The sequence below is a fragment of the Chanos chanos genome, chromosome 4 (genome assembly GCF_902362185.1).
Source record: "Chanos chanos chromosome 4, fChaCha1.1, whole genome shotgun sequence".
In the NCBI taxonomy this organism is placed as follows: Eukaryota; Metazoa; Chordata; class Actinopteri; order Gonorynchiformes; family Chanidae; genus Chanos; species Chanos chanos.
In genome coordinates this window covers 19,416,159-19,430,958 of record NC_044498.1, presented here as the reverse complement: position 1 = coordinate 19,430,958, position 14,800 = coordinate 19,416,159, and the positions used below count along the sequence as shown (strand labels likewise).

At 44.7% G+C, this 14,800-nt stretch overlaps 1 protein-coding gene across 1 annotated transcript in view; it reads left to right on the top strand.

Moving 5' to 3' along the window:
• Nucleotides 1-205: 205 nt before the first annotated feature.
• Nucleotides 206-14,800, top strand: part of jag2b (jagged canonical Notch ligand 2b) — a 38,352-nt gene continuing 23,757 nt past the window's right edge. The window contains exons 1-3 of the mRNA XM_030770480.1: nucleotides 206-284; nucleotides 890-1,207; nucleotides 13,530-13,584. Of these exons, the coding sequence (XP_030626340.1) occupies nucleotides 216-284; nucleotides 890-1,207; nucleotides 13,530-13,584 (442 nt within the window). The 5' untranslated portion in view covers nucleotides 206-215. The remainder of the gene's footprint in view (nucleotides 285-889; nucleotides 1,208-13,529; nucleotides 13,585-14,800) is intronic.

The following is a 14,800-nucleotide window of genomic DNA, read 5'->3' as shown; positions in this document are numbered from 1 at the left end:
CCAATCATTGGAGAGACCTTCAGGCGTGCAGTAGCTGCGAAACATATCATTTGCCGTGAAGTGATCCGACGGAGGGAGAGTATTGTAGCTGGACCATCACCGCGTACACACCACGCTTGTGAATTTTGCATGTCAGGAACCGAGAAACCTGTCGCCGGTCAACGGCTGTTTTCCATCTTTTGTCTCCTATTACTTATTCCAAAATAATCAGAAGCATGAGGAATTGTGTATGGGCTACGAATTGGCTCTTAATAGCGTGTCTGCTATTAACGATTTGGACGAGGGTAAGAGCGCTGCTATTTTCGAATATCATTCTAGATAAATTCAGTGACCATTGAAGTGATCATAAGTTAAAAGTTGATGAGGCGTTTGCCAAAAGAATTAATTTTTACACAATTTAACGAGCTCAAAATGTTGTATATTTGTCGATAATTCAATTAGGCAGCCGTCAGTTAGAACATGTGATCATGAAATTGGACTGTGAAGCCTGAGATGTGAGAAATTTTAACTTACAATCCGATTTCCTGTCACCCCTTTACAATGCATGTGCCTTTAATTTTATGCACTAGTTCGGAGTTTTCTTAGATTTCGATTATGCAACTGAATATCTGTCATTTATAGAAAAGCAGACATATTCCCAGCAACAATTAGCTTCCTTAGTGATTTTGGTTTATGGGCAGGAGACTCTGAATGCACAAGGCTGTCTTCTTCACTGTAGAACAGAACCGTAAGCCCATCGACATAAATTAATTTGCCCCCCATAGTCCTGCACTCTGCAGACTGACGAACGTTTGATCACAGAGATATTGCATTTTTTTTCTTAATGTATTTTAGCACGGGAAGATATTTATTTAGTTGAATACATTTTCCATTTTAATGTTATTTTTAGGTGTCCCTGTCCTCTGGCTATTTTGAGCTGCAGCTGATTTCTGTGCAGAACGTTAACGGTGAGTTGTGGGATGGGGAATGCTGCGATGGCAACAGGAATTCCGAAGATCAGCGGTGTACCCGGGACGAGTGCGACACTTACTTCCAAGTCTGTCTTAAGGAGTACCAAAATGAAATTACGACCTCTGGTCCTTGCACGTTCGGCTCTGGAACTACTGATATCCTTGGTGGAAATATAATTTCTTTTAAGAATACAAAAAACAATTCGAACAAAATCACCGATGGAAAGATCATTATTCCGTTTCATTTCGCTTGGCCGGTAAGTGTTTTGCGCATATATCACTAGCTCAGCCCATAGGTTTTTCGGGGCACACAATTTCAAGAGTTAATCAACTGAGTAACACGCGATACAGAGAGAGAATGCTAGTTGTCACTGTCTCTGCAGAGACGGAAGCACTGATGGATGCTGTTAGGGTAGTGACAGGTCTCATAATTTTTGCCACGAGCAGGTCATGTTTAGTTTAGAATGAGGATTTGTAGGTAAGCCATTAATTTTTGGCTTGTTTTATTAATTCTGCGATGCGAGGCACGACTCAGTGACGGTATCAGGAGTATGACTGTCATGCCCGGAGTCAGAGAGGCAAAACCTTCAGCTGTGTGTACTGTTCAAACGCCAAAGTCAACTGCGTAGTCTACAGACGGCAGCAGCACATCCTAACAATTATGCATCTCATCTATCTTCTCTCTCTCTCTCTCTCTCTCTCTCTCTCTCTCTCTCTCTATCTCTCCCTACCTCTCCCTCTTTCCCTCTTTTTTTTCTCCCTCCCTCTTGCAGTGTGTGTGCTTAAAAGAGAGGGTAGAGGGAGACTCGCATGAGTTACCTAAAGTGCATGTAAGGTGACTACTGTCTCCCTTCAAAGCCCCCCTGCACTTCTGAGCTGCTGTCATAGTGGGGGCAGGTTTGCCCGCAGGCATTTGTCCTACTGTGAAATATTTGTGTGTGTGTGTGTCTTACCCTCATCAGAACATGTAGAGAATAAACTACTTTTGAATTATACATTTAATTTCACAGTTTTATGTCCTTTAATGTTATGGACTTGCTCTACAAGAACACACTTCTCACTCTGTCCAAGTCTGCCACAAAGGGCCTCATCTTTTTTTTATCCACAAAGCCTGTTGTTTTATTTATTTTGAAAATTTGCAGCAAAAAACGGACAGTTGTACAGCGTAAACGCATCATTTTGATAGCCCTACTAGTTTTTAGCTACACAATTACACTGAGTGTGTTTCACAATGTACATCTTGATGTACCGACAATTATTGAGTGCCTCTGGAAGGGAATCAGGCATGGCAAGATGTCAGGGTGGTTGCTTCTCTAGTTTGTATCTCAGGTGTCAAATGAGGTATCTGGTGTATGCAGTCCAGTACTTAAAGTACAAAAAATGTTGTGTAGTATTGACTGTCAGCTCTGGACTAATGCCCAGCGTGAGCTCAGCACTGAGGAGCGTTTGCGTGGGGGCCTGTCATCGGTGCCTGATAATGCTGGCTTTCACAAATTTGTGTATATTGGTCAAACACTTTCAGTCTGCTCTTATGCTATAGCTCTTTCACAGTACAATGCTAATAAATCATTAGATTTGAGGGGGTGAAAAAAAAAGGATCTCTGTAGGTGCCCATTTCGTCAGTCTGGGTTAGATAGTCCACCTGCCCATTTTGCGTTTCCTCAGTGGTGTACTGGTTCCGTAACCTAAACGTTGTTCCCTCATTAGTCTAGCCCTGTATGGCGTGTGTAGAGTGCGTGGAGTGCTTAGAGCCGCAGGTTGAGTTTCTGTCTCATTTGGCATGCTGTGTCTGTAGTTCCGGACCGTTCCCTGGAAGCTAATGAAATTGCTGGTGGAACGTGTCCCCCTCAGTGCCGCGACATCCGCACATCCGTTTGATGTGTCCTCACTGTAACTGCATCTGGGCTGTATTGTAAAAAGATATCTAGCACCTTTCCCACACTAGGGGGTGAGTCTGCCACCTGTCGGAGGCTATGATTTATTCTCGAATTCTTCCGTGGATGGTTTGTTTTTCAAGACACCAGAGGTTGTTTTTTTTTTTTTTTTTCCAGGGTTTTTTTTTTTTTTTTTGGTTTAGAGTGTCTGCCCTCTCTGTAGTAACGGGCAGTGTGTGGATGCCAGCTGCTTCACTTGTCAGGCAATGCTTAGCCTCTCCAGTGGACAGCTGTCAGTTTGTGTACATACTGTAATTGAATTAGTTTACAGCGTATTTATTATTGGAGGTGAATGAGTAAATGTGCAACTAAAATCTGACTGATTTAGAACTTCCAATGACAAGTGAATGTTTCTGTGCCAATAAATGGATCTTTGTTTTCTAAGTGGCATGACTGTTTTTGGTGTGCAGTTACATATTTCCAGGTAAGTGCACACAGCCTAGTAAATGTTACCAAGCTATTTAATGTACTGACTTGCTGCTGAGCGGCAAGGCAAGACACAGCTCTCCAAGTGTTTGATGTTGCTCTCTCTGGCTACCACTGCATGGAGGATTGCTCTTGACTGTAGAGACAGCAGCTGCAACAGTCTGTCAGAGTGAAGGAGCATTGCGATTCAAGGCTAAACGGCAGCGTCAGCCACACCTGATTGGGAGCTTGCTGGGCCGTTGCTAGGAGACCGTTACATGGGCTTTTAGTAAACAATTATCTGCCGCCCTCTCTACTCCCTTCCCCCTGACTGGTCTTTCAGTGGAGCCACTTGTGCTGGCCTCACCTGGGAGGGAGGGAAGGAGAGGAGAGACAGAGAGAGAGAGAGAGAGAGAGAGAGAGAGACCGGAGCCACACTACAGATTACTCTGTTGACTGTGTAATTAGCCAGTCACAGCTGTCCATGCCTCGCCCCAACAAAAAGCAGTAATTGTCCAGTTCAGGACCAGAGCAGGTGGCTGCTGACTTGAGGTTGATCATAGAATGTAGACCAGGTCCAGTGGGGCTTAGAAATATCTGTGAACTGCGCTGTGTCCATGATATTTTTGCCATCAAAGGTCATGTATGATGCAGCATCATTAATTGCTTGACTTAAATCGTCGGATGAGTAAGAAGTTGTTTTTTTTGTTTGTTTGGTTGTTTTTTTGAAAGCCATAATGAATTAATGCGTAAAAACAAACCAGTAAATCAGCAAACAAAACCGGTGGATTTGTTCAGTAATTTTTAATAAGAGAAAGCAGACTACACATCATAATGAAAGTGATGCTGCCTGTTCTTTGTGCTTGTCACAACAGCTCTGTTTGTGACGTTGCAAAAGGAGTCTCAGTTGAGTTCACTCTCTCCATGGAGACCCCACAGTGGTGCTTTAACAGGAAGTCTGTGATCAAGAGGGCTCTGTAGGTTTGTCTTAGACACTTTCTTTCTTTTTTTATTTCTATGTCCCTTCTCTCTCTGACGTGAACAAAATAGCTTTTTGTCTACCACCTCAATCAACATTTTCTTTCTTGTGACCGGGGGGCAGTTTTTTTGGTTTTTTTTTTGGACTATCCTCCCATGAAATAGAGCGAAGGCCACTTAAAGGCTGCTTTTTCCACCTCCTAAATACACCAGTCATGAGGAAGATATTTTTAAAAGCTTAGAGACTGGGCCAATTAGTAGGCTATGCGCCCAAGGGTGACTTTTATTAAACAACCTCCTAGGTTCTCTCCGTTTTCAGGGCAATCTGTGGGATATTTCCAGACCTCTGTCTCTTTTACTCTCTCTTGAAACATCATCAGAAGAAGCTGTCACAGAGAGAGAGCCTTGGTTACTCAGCATTTTTACCTCCGCCAGTTTCAACTCCCTGTTGTTATGCAATAAAGAGATTTTCTCTGGAGAGGGGAAGAAACAGAGAAGAAAAATATCTGTAGGAAATGTCTTTATTCTTATAAAGAGGAGTGGACTCCTTGGACGTAATTCAAACAAAGAAACCTCTCCCCCTAGAGTTTACATATGGTAGGGATTTTCGAGTACCTCTGCCAGAAACTTGTAATCAGTTAATTTTTTTTTTTATCTGTAACATTTGGATATTAGACTCAACACTGAGTTGTCTATTAGAGTTTATCAGATATCAGTATGGAGGAATCCACTCTGTTCTGCATGGATTCTGAACTCAGTTACTAGGGGAGGGTTTCTCACTGCCCCACGGCTTTTGAGACGCGCTCTAGCAGACAGCGCTGGTGCTAAGGTGTGGGGTGAGGGGAGTATCCCTCTCTTTTCAGAGTAAAGTATGATCAGATGCCTACTTGGGCAAAGTGCTCCCATTAGATTAAATGATTTGAGCCACCAACAATGAATGTAATTGTATTGGGCTAGGCAATTATAATCGACTTGCTTTTTCCATTGAGATGGGTTAGCAAACACGTCGTGTCCTTGCGGCGGAGATGAGGTGGAAATAAACGAGCGTTGGCCCCCCTGTCGTGCTAACCCTAACCCTAATAATTCTAAAAGCTATGTGAGCCCTGCCGAATGGGACACGGGATTTTTTTTTGTTGTTGTTGTTGTTGTTCTAAGCTCCCCGTGCCGCTGTGACTGCGGTCAGGAAGCCTGCCTACAGCGCTCTGCCTCCCTGATGTGGATGTCTTCCTCTGGTCCTGTTTATAATCCTTCCAAAACAGCCTCTGCAGGCACTACAGTTTTCCTCTCTACCAGTCGCGTGTATGTCCTGCTGAGAACGCTGCATCTTCATCATCTCGGGTTTTGCCTTTCCGGCTTTTATGGTTGATTTTTGCCCAGGGAGAGGCTGATTGTTTTGCCTTAGTTGTTGTTTCCCTTTTCTTTTGCCTGTGTGGACAAAAAGGGAATTTTGTCTTTTGCTAATGCATGCTTGTATGGCATTGCCTTTGGCCCTGTGGGTAAATGAATTGTGAGCAGGTGTGCGGCTGTAATTAAAGTGCATTACCGCATGGCCAGTTTAATTCCCATTTGACCCCAAACGTGTTTGAAATGTTAATGATTAGAAAAGTGCTTAGCTTATGGTGTCAGAGAGACTCAAACGAGGTTATTCAGAGGGAATATAATGCTACGCTAAGTACAGAGAGCAAGCGGGCTAGTTACAGGAGTGGTAACTTGGCCAGTCAGAGGAATTATAGCCGCGGCTGCCAGGCTTACCTGCTGTCCTGACGGTTCAGAATGCCTGTATCAGTGGCCTGATTAAAGTACACACAAATAATGTGCTAACAGTATCTTAGAGTCATCATTGGTTTGGTTCGTCGCAATTTACACTGTCCCACTCACAGAATATCAATCATTCAAGTGGACATTAAATCAGGGCCATGTTTCTACCCAGTTTTAGGATGCTGATGAAATATGGGTCTGCGTGTGTGCCAGTAATTTGGATGTGGGGTGTGAAGGGGGAGCCAATCTAGGCTAGCTCCTGTGGGAAAGCCTTCGAGTTTTCTCCACTGGGGTTACGTGTTTCTTATGTAGCGCTGCTTTCTCATTTGCTGATTTGCCAGAGCTGCCACAGCTGAACAGTTGCTCAGACACTACAGAAAAAAAAAACAAGAAAAAAGACTGCTGCACTGTTGGTTATCACAGGGCATTCTGAATTCAGTCATCGCCCGACTGTACTATTTGATGTGATCCCTGCCAAGGCTGTTCTGCCAGCATGTCAAGTGACTTTGCTTCAGTGCATAACATTTTACCACATGGGTCTTAGCTTTTTTTTTTTTTTTGGGTCTGTTGTGTGAGCATGTTTATTTAGGCTCACATTTGTTCCTGTGAGAGATTACATACGTGTGTTAGACATGCATATATTACCTAATTTCTGTCTGTTTTTATTTTGTGATATGTGTTTGTGAGAAAGATGTGTGTATGGTTAGGTAACTCTTAGATACCTGTAGTCTTTGCGCATATGAATTTATGTTTGTAGTGCACAACCTCTTGTGCTTAATTAGCACCCAGAAGGGAGGGGCTTGTTGTATTGTCAATACATTGCTAATGATCCTGTTGGCATAGTAGCTAGAATGCTAAATGGCCCGTATGTACACACATACAAACACACACGCACACACAAATACGCACAGTGTGTGTGCTGTCTAAAAGTGTGAGGTCTTTGTCTCTAAATTCACCTGCAGTAGCATTTCTGAATCTTCCTACAGCTACCACATTTAACCAAGTCCTTGCTTCATTGGCCTCAGTCATTTCCATGTTATTGATGACAGTGTCTCTGTTTTTTTTGGTTTTTTTTCCTCTTCTTTCCCCCCAATCCATTGTTAAATCTGCTGCGCTTAAGCATTGTGCCCCAGGAACTCATGTGCTGAGCTGGGACATTAAGAGAAGGGAGGCTCCAGTGTGCGGAATATCATTTACCAGCTTCAGGGCCCAAAGAGCACGTCAGTCAGTCTGACTGCCTCCCAGAACCACAATGTCCCTTAACAAAGCTATTGTCTGCTTTTGTGCTCTGGAAGCCTTGCGGAAAATGGCAATTGTCGAAGTCGAAACGAGAGTCACATCAAATGAACTTGTTTGCTGAGAGGTCAGTGGCTTTGTGCGGAGCTGAGCCGCGCGAGTAGGGTTTCCGATAACGGAATAACCCACTGCCGGCATCCGACACTGACGGTCAGGGTTGATCTAAGGCAGGGCCACTCTAGGGGGATGGGTGGGTGGTAGTTTTTTGGGGTTTTTTTTATTTTGTTTTTTTTGGTTTGTTTTTTTGGGGGGGGGGGGGGGGGTGTGTGTGTGTGTGTGTGTGTGTGTGTGTGTGTGCGCGCGCGTGCGCGCATGCATGCATACACATATTCTCTTTACGCCAGAAAAGACTGGGGTATGGGTGGTTGGTTGGGTGGGGGGTTGCTCATGGGAAGACCTGAAGGAACAAAAGCCGACGTTGCCTTTGAGTTTGTCCTGCTGGATGGGAACTGCTTTTCATAGACCTTATGAAAGGAGGTCTAATGAAGCCTGACACCGCCCTGAGTGTTCTCCGTAGACCTTACCTCCTCAAAAATTGTCCAAAGCGAGGTTGGGGAGGGCTGGAGAGGGGAGAGTAATCGGCAGAGCCTGTGTTCTCAAAGTTCTCATAGGACCAACCCCTACAATCTCTTGTCTGCCATTTGCTTTGATGTGTCTCTTGCTTGTCGCTCTGTCATTACCTGCGTCAAAGAACTGGTCTGCTGTTTCCTCAACTTCAATCACATGTGTCCAATTTGTATTAGCCACTCTCTAAAGAGATACACAGGTTTGTAAGAAGGTTCAGACTGTGGGACAGCGAACAGAAAAGCTTCCAGTCGTGTTTGAATCGCAGGTTTTGTTATGCCATGGGAGAGTGGTAGAGTGAGAACAGAGAGAGAGAGAGAAAGAAGCTTGTCATGACGTCATGATGTGAAAAACTCTCTGCCACCCAGAAGATGGATGTCACGATGACCTGTTTGTGTCGCCCCCCCCCCCCCCCCCCCCCCCAACCTCTCTTTTCGTTTAACTTTTTTAGCCTGTGGGAGGAGAGGGCATCTCTCACCTCAAAGAGTGATTGATTGCTGTGTTGCCTTCTCTCCTATTCCTTCCCACAGTACAAGGCGTAATGTTGATCCGCTGAGGTCACATACATGCTCACATGCATTCACAACTTTCAGAGATCCCCTCTGCCCATTTGGACATGGAGTCTAGACGCTGAGGGTGAAACAAACACGGGTTTGTTTTGCCGGCTGAGTGCATGGCCTAGTCGTCCTCCCGCACTGGGATTTGGGTGAGAACAAAACACACTCATTAGCTATTGTGGTTAGTGGGCTGCTTGTCCCGGGGGAGAACATGATGGTTAGACTGGTGCCATGTCCAGCGGGACATAAATCTACACTGAGAGCCAGCACCTTGTTTCCCCAGAGGAGATGGGCGTTTTGGCTCTAATGTGTTAAATTAACCAATGCTGTCAGGTCCCCGAATGAGTCAGTCGTTTGATATATATTTGAGATGCTGAGAGACCAACAGGTCTAGATTGGTTTGGTGAGGGGTTTTTTTTTTTTTTTTTCTCTTCCTTTGATTTTGATGTGGACCTGTGTATGCCATTTTCATTTCATAGATTTAGATGTGATTTTTTTTGTGTGTGTGTGAATTTAAATTGGAGACTAAGTGGTGTGATAGCATTCCTTTCTTTGCTGTCACTGTGTCCTTACTTGGCTGAGAACATATTTTGCTCAGTGACTAATGAATGGGGAACGGTCTCATGTCATTCTTGCCAAACGACACAAAACAGTCCTTCTGTGGACCCTTAATTGGCCAAGTGGTGTCACACATTTGGCTGTAGGTAATTGGCGGTTGCGTTTGGTGTCGCCCAGTTTTTTCTCGGAGTGGCAGAAGTCAGTTGCTTGTCCCACTCAGCAATGTGGAAAAAAAAAGATGGGATTGTGGAGTTGGCGTTCGAGATTCATGAAGTTTATGTGCTGGGATCACTTATCATGGGTTGAAGGAATGACCATCTTGCCCTTGGTCAAAGGCTGGAATTGGTGGAGGGCTGGCTAACTATGAAAATTATGTTGTATTGATTTTAATGTGTGTGTGTGTGTGTGTGTGTGTTTGCAAGGGTGTGTAGATGACAGAGAGGTATCAGTATGCTGACGTATTCCCATTCAAGTCTTTCAGCTCAGTTTTTAGACTTGTTGCTGGTTTCTGCTGTTTGTGTGGTAGTAGTGTCACTGATTGGCTTAATGTTCTTATACTCCTCATAGTTGCAGTGGCAGCTGTGATTTAGTGATGTTTGCTGAGGGGAGTATGTGGGAAGGAGATCTGTCTGCCTTGAGGGTCAGTCAAGGGAAGTGTGTCTGCTCCCTAGTTCCTCCTGCAAGAAGAGCTGCGGAAATGGATTCCTCTCCCTCGCAGAAATATCTGAAGAAAGGTCTCCAGAGAATGGAGACCTATATTCTCTCTCTCTCTCTCTCTCTCTCTCTCTCTCTCTCTCTCTCTCTCTCTCTCTCTCACTCTCTCTCTCCCTCTCTCACATTTCCCCTCCTCTTTCTTTTCTCCATCTGTCACTCTGTGAGTCCACATCAAGCTTCCCGGTATCTTTTTTGTGAAAGTCTCTGTGTGTAGCTGATAGTAGCGTGGGGGGAAATTAGCGTTCTGTGACTTTTTCGCTGTAGGTAAAGTTTATGATATCTCTAAAGGGCTGTATCGGCCAGTTCCAGAGCAGGGTCAGAGTGACCTTTACAGGTTGTGGTGGTGAGAATTCCTCACTGAACATCACTAGTTCGTTAGAGCTTGTGTAATGCTGGAAGGAAAGCCTTTGCTTCCTTCTTTAGCTCACAGGCTAATTGTTTGCTGTACTATAGCCAGACTGCGCTTAGATTAGACTGTCGTATCAGCGTTGGCGTCCTCTCTGACTTTTCTGATGTCATTAAACACTCACCAGGGTTGGGGGTGTTTGCAACTTTGTTTTAGCTTTGCAGGTGAGTGTGTGTGTGTGTGTCTGTGTGTGTGTGAGGGGGGGCAGTCTTTTGAAGCTGTTCGGAACCCTGATGAGAGGTCTCCTGGGGTCAGTCCAAGCCCTCACTCCCAGCATCCCCCCTTTAATTTAAGCACTACCCTACAATCCCACTCAGCACGTTGCCCTGCCCCCCTCCCCCACCGTGGGAACCTGCACCTGTGACTCACTCCACACACACAAACCCTCCCCATCCCACCAACCCTAACGCACGTTCACATACACACCCACAGCAACTCTCCATTACCTATCAGAACTTTTATGACGGACAGAGCTTTTGCACCAATTGGATGTGGTCATATGACTCATTTCAGCCAGTAGGAACCTCTTTAGTTTGTCTGTTCAGTTGGGCGTGACCTTAAACAATGATAGAGTCAGTCTGGCACCAGTTGAATGTAATGTTTCGTGTCACGAACTACACTCCTTATCAGTGAGAATGGATGTGATTTTTTAAAATTTGTTTTAGCAGCTGATAGCTGGGTAATGTTCAAATGGAGGTCTTTACCTAAATCCTGTGGGGGATGGGCAGAGATGGGATGAGTTGGATGGGGTGGGTGGGTGCGTGGGAGGCCGTATGAGGTCGTGGTGTGTGTGTGTGTGTGTGTGTGTGTGTGTGTTCGTGCATATGTGTGTATGTCTGTGTGTGCGGATGATCTATGCCTGAACATGTCTGCGGGCAGCCTGCATTCACTTGTTCACAGCCTGGGTATAAATACTCCCGTTATCAGGCTCTGTAGACTGAAGCGTGATAATGCCAGCAGACATGGCAGATTTACTCCTGTTAGTACAGCAGGAGAAGAAAAATGTGCATCACTCTGTGTCTGGTTGTCTGCATGTTTGTTTAGATGTGTTTCTCTGTAGGCAGGGTTGCGGGTGAGGCATCGAAACACAAAAGTGCCAGAATATTTTTTTGGTTAGGTTATGGCAAAGTTAACTGGAGGTCTCGTCTAGGATAAGAAGAAGTGTGTTTGTGTGTGTGTGTTGTGTGTTTTGCGCATGTGCGCGCTTGTGTGTGCGTGCAGGAGCACAGGCGTGCGTGTGCGTGTGTGTGTGTGTGTGTGTGTGCGAGAGAGCGAGCCCTCAGGCTGGTGGAATGTTCCTGGAGAGTCCTGAGACCCCTGGCTGCTGGTGTGTCACAGGAATGGGGTTGAGATGGAGGTCTTTGTTCATTGGTCACCTCCTCCCCCACTCTCTTTATCCGCATCCAGCCTTTTGGGCAGCTGTCATATAATCCTGCTAATCAGAGACCGAGTGTGTGGGAACAGGACTGCCCCTGTGCTACTGTCTCTCTCTCACAGTCACACACACACACACACAAACACTGACTCTAACTTCAGTAAACCATTCTTTCTACTCTCGCCATGCCTACCATGCTCTCACACGTGCCGGTTCGTGTGCTGGACACAGTAGGCCCATAGCTTTCTGTTTCCTGACAAGGTGCCAAATCCACCCATCCATTGAAACGGGCATGTGTGCAGAGATATATACGCAGATGCATACCAGTGTTAGACCCCACTGATACACATGCATATAATGTCTCACGCGCGCGCGCACACACACGGACTGAAGTGAGACAGGGCATCAGTCCCACATGTTGGGGGATGGGGAGAGAGGTCAGAAGCCCCCGCTGCATGTCGCTGGATGATCCATGTTCATGTCCAATAATCCATCCTTTTTAAAACGCATCTGGTGTGCGTCTGCATGGATGTGTGGCTGTCATAGCAGAACAGGGTAGACCCCCCTGTCCCATCCCAGTACAACCCAGACAGGCCACCACTGCACTTAATCCCTGCCTGTGTGAGCCAAACCAGTCAGCCCCCCCCCCCCCCACCACACACACACACACACACACACACACACATGCTGCCTGTCTCCTCTCTGCCAGGGCTCCTCCCCTAGATACCCACCCCACCTCTGGAGATGAATGAAAATGATGTGTGTTGCGCAGCATCCCACACCCCCCACCCCCAATACACAAACTGAAAGATGATTACTGTATCTGTAATCACTCTGTATTCTATTACTGTATCTGTACTCTCTCTCTCTCTCTCTCTCTCTCTCTCTCTCTCTCTTTCCCTCAAATACACAGAATTCATATCCACTTTTGTTGACGAGTATGCAGATGCCAGATGAACACACAGAATGGCCACTTTACACTGTAGTGTTTTTAACTTTATTTTGGCTACTCAGCGTTGTAGAAAACGGTTCACAGTCTCACTAATGAACAGGCTGGTGATGAGGTTCCTGTGTCTGAACCATCAAAGCCTCAGAAAGCTTTTGGGCTCTTGATTAAAGAGGACGACAGGTTTGTTTCAAAGCCCTTTTGGCCCATCCCTTCAAACCGGTATAGCACTCTTCCCTCTTAGGGTTTTACCTGTTCATTCAGGTATTCACTCACTCATTCATCCATTCATTCATGTACTGCCCTGTTGTCCCTGAGTATTTGAAAAGGAATGTTTTGAATAGTGTTTTCAGAAGAGGAGTCTCTGTCTGTGTAGAATTTTGAGCTTGTTCATGATTCTCTGCTGATTGCTGTCCAGCGCAAAGGATGTTCCCAAACTAGAGACTCTTTGAGTTAACCATAGACTACGTCAACTTTAGTCCAAAGCGCATCAAAAGTGGCTCAGTCTAGTCCTTTGGAGAGTGTTTGGTCATTTCGAAGAGAGGGCTTTACATTACTTATCTTCTTTTTTACATATCATTTTAATGATGCTGTCACAAAGCTACCATCCATGAGCTCATTTCCCTGTTTTTTAGTGTCTTGAAAATGGTAGAGAGGCAGTGTACTTGTTTGAACATCCAAGTCTACAGTAGGATACTGTAATGTATAAAATGATCAGCGTTCAGTGTTCTCATGAGTGTTACAGAGATCAAGGGCTGAACGCCTGGTTCTGTTTGTATTGAAAGGTTTTTAGTGTGTTGATTGGTTTAGGCATCACTCTCTCTGTCTGTCTGTTTTTCTGTCTCTCTCTTGTACTGTAACTTAACTCTTTTATGATGGAGACTGCTTGGCTGCTTGAAGAGACTGTAATCAAGCTAATATTTCAGCCCCCCCCCCCCAACCATAACTACTTGCTCTCCATCATTCAGTGAACATAGATGAGACCTGACCTTGTTTTAGCCCTGTCATCAGTGCCTTAATGTACTACAGAATCCTCCCCACAATATGCTGACTCTCGGTCTCTCTCCCTCTCTCTCCTTCTTCTTCAGCGGTCGTACACACTCATCGTGGAGGCCTGGGACTGGGACAACGGCACACAAAACAGTAAGCTTGACTTCACTATCCTTATTGCTGCCAATGGAGTTCAGAAACATTAGCACCTGTTCTTAGTCTTTGCAGAGTTACATGTCAGAGATTAAAGGATAATGGTATGTGCATGAATATGGTTCAGGTTTGATGCTCTCTATCAAAAGGTTTCCCGAGCCAATGATTAAGTCTCGAAGTAAATCTTGCTTTTAGTGGAGGATCTCAATTCAGCATGCAGTTAAGTCAAAGACCAAACTTAATCCTTGTCTGAGAAATAGTCCCTGTATGGGTTTTTTTTTTTTTTTTTTTTTTGGTGGGTTTGCAGGCTTTGGGTCTTATGAAGGTGGAGGAAATGTTGAGGCTTGTCTCTGAAAACAGATGTAGTCATAAGATGTAAGGGAGAGCAATTCATCATCAAAGAATATCAAAAGAATTCAGTTGTCAATCGTACATAAGCTCTCATTAAACTGGGAGAGTCTCTAGCAGAAACAAACTAGCCCAGGAGCACTTGCAGTTTGAATGATAAACTTGATGAGAATCTAAAGGTTGTATCTGTGCATTAGCACCTGAGCTTCCAGAACATTCCTAAGTCAGTGAAATAAATGTTGTAACCTAGAGGCAAGGATAAGGCCTGCACAGAAGTGTTGCACGGACCTGCTCACACACAGACACACACGCACACAGAACATTGTATGATTTGATGAAAAAGTATGTGTATATGTGTGCTTATTCAACACTTGCTGCTAGCAAGCCATGTTAAGCTTTTCCTAAATTTACATATGATTTGTGAGTACACGGTTTCCTCAGAGATGGATCTAAAGTCAAAAATTGAAAACCCTGAAGTCAGAATACATCGTACAAAATGAGCAGTACTGACAGGCTTACACTGAATCATACATAACAATCAAACAAGTAACCCAAGTTCACTAATCACTTCAGTTGTCTCAGTACAGTAACATGATTTTGTAGGAATGATTCAGTGTGCGTAAGGCGGACTTTTTTTTTACTTAGTCATTGTATCTTGTCTTGTGACACATACGTTTACTCATAAGTATGTTCAGTATGTTGAGTTGGGCAACATGTGAAATTGCATATCACTGTTTTAGAGCCATGTTAATATCTCTGATCTTATCATGCATTGGAACAAATCTTTATCTAAGCATAAAGGTGTCAGAAAGCAAATATGAGGCATGCACCGATTCTAGGGTGGTATGCGGGGAAGCCTGATGTGGGA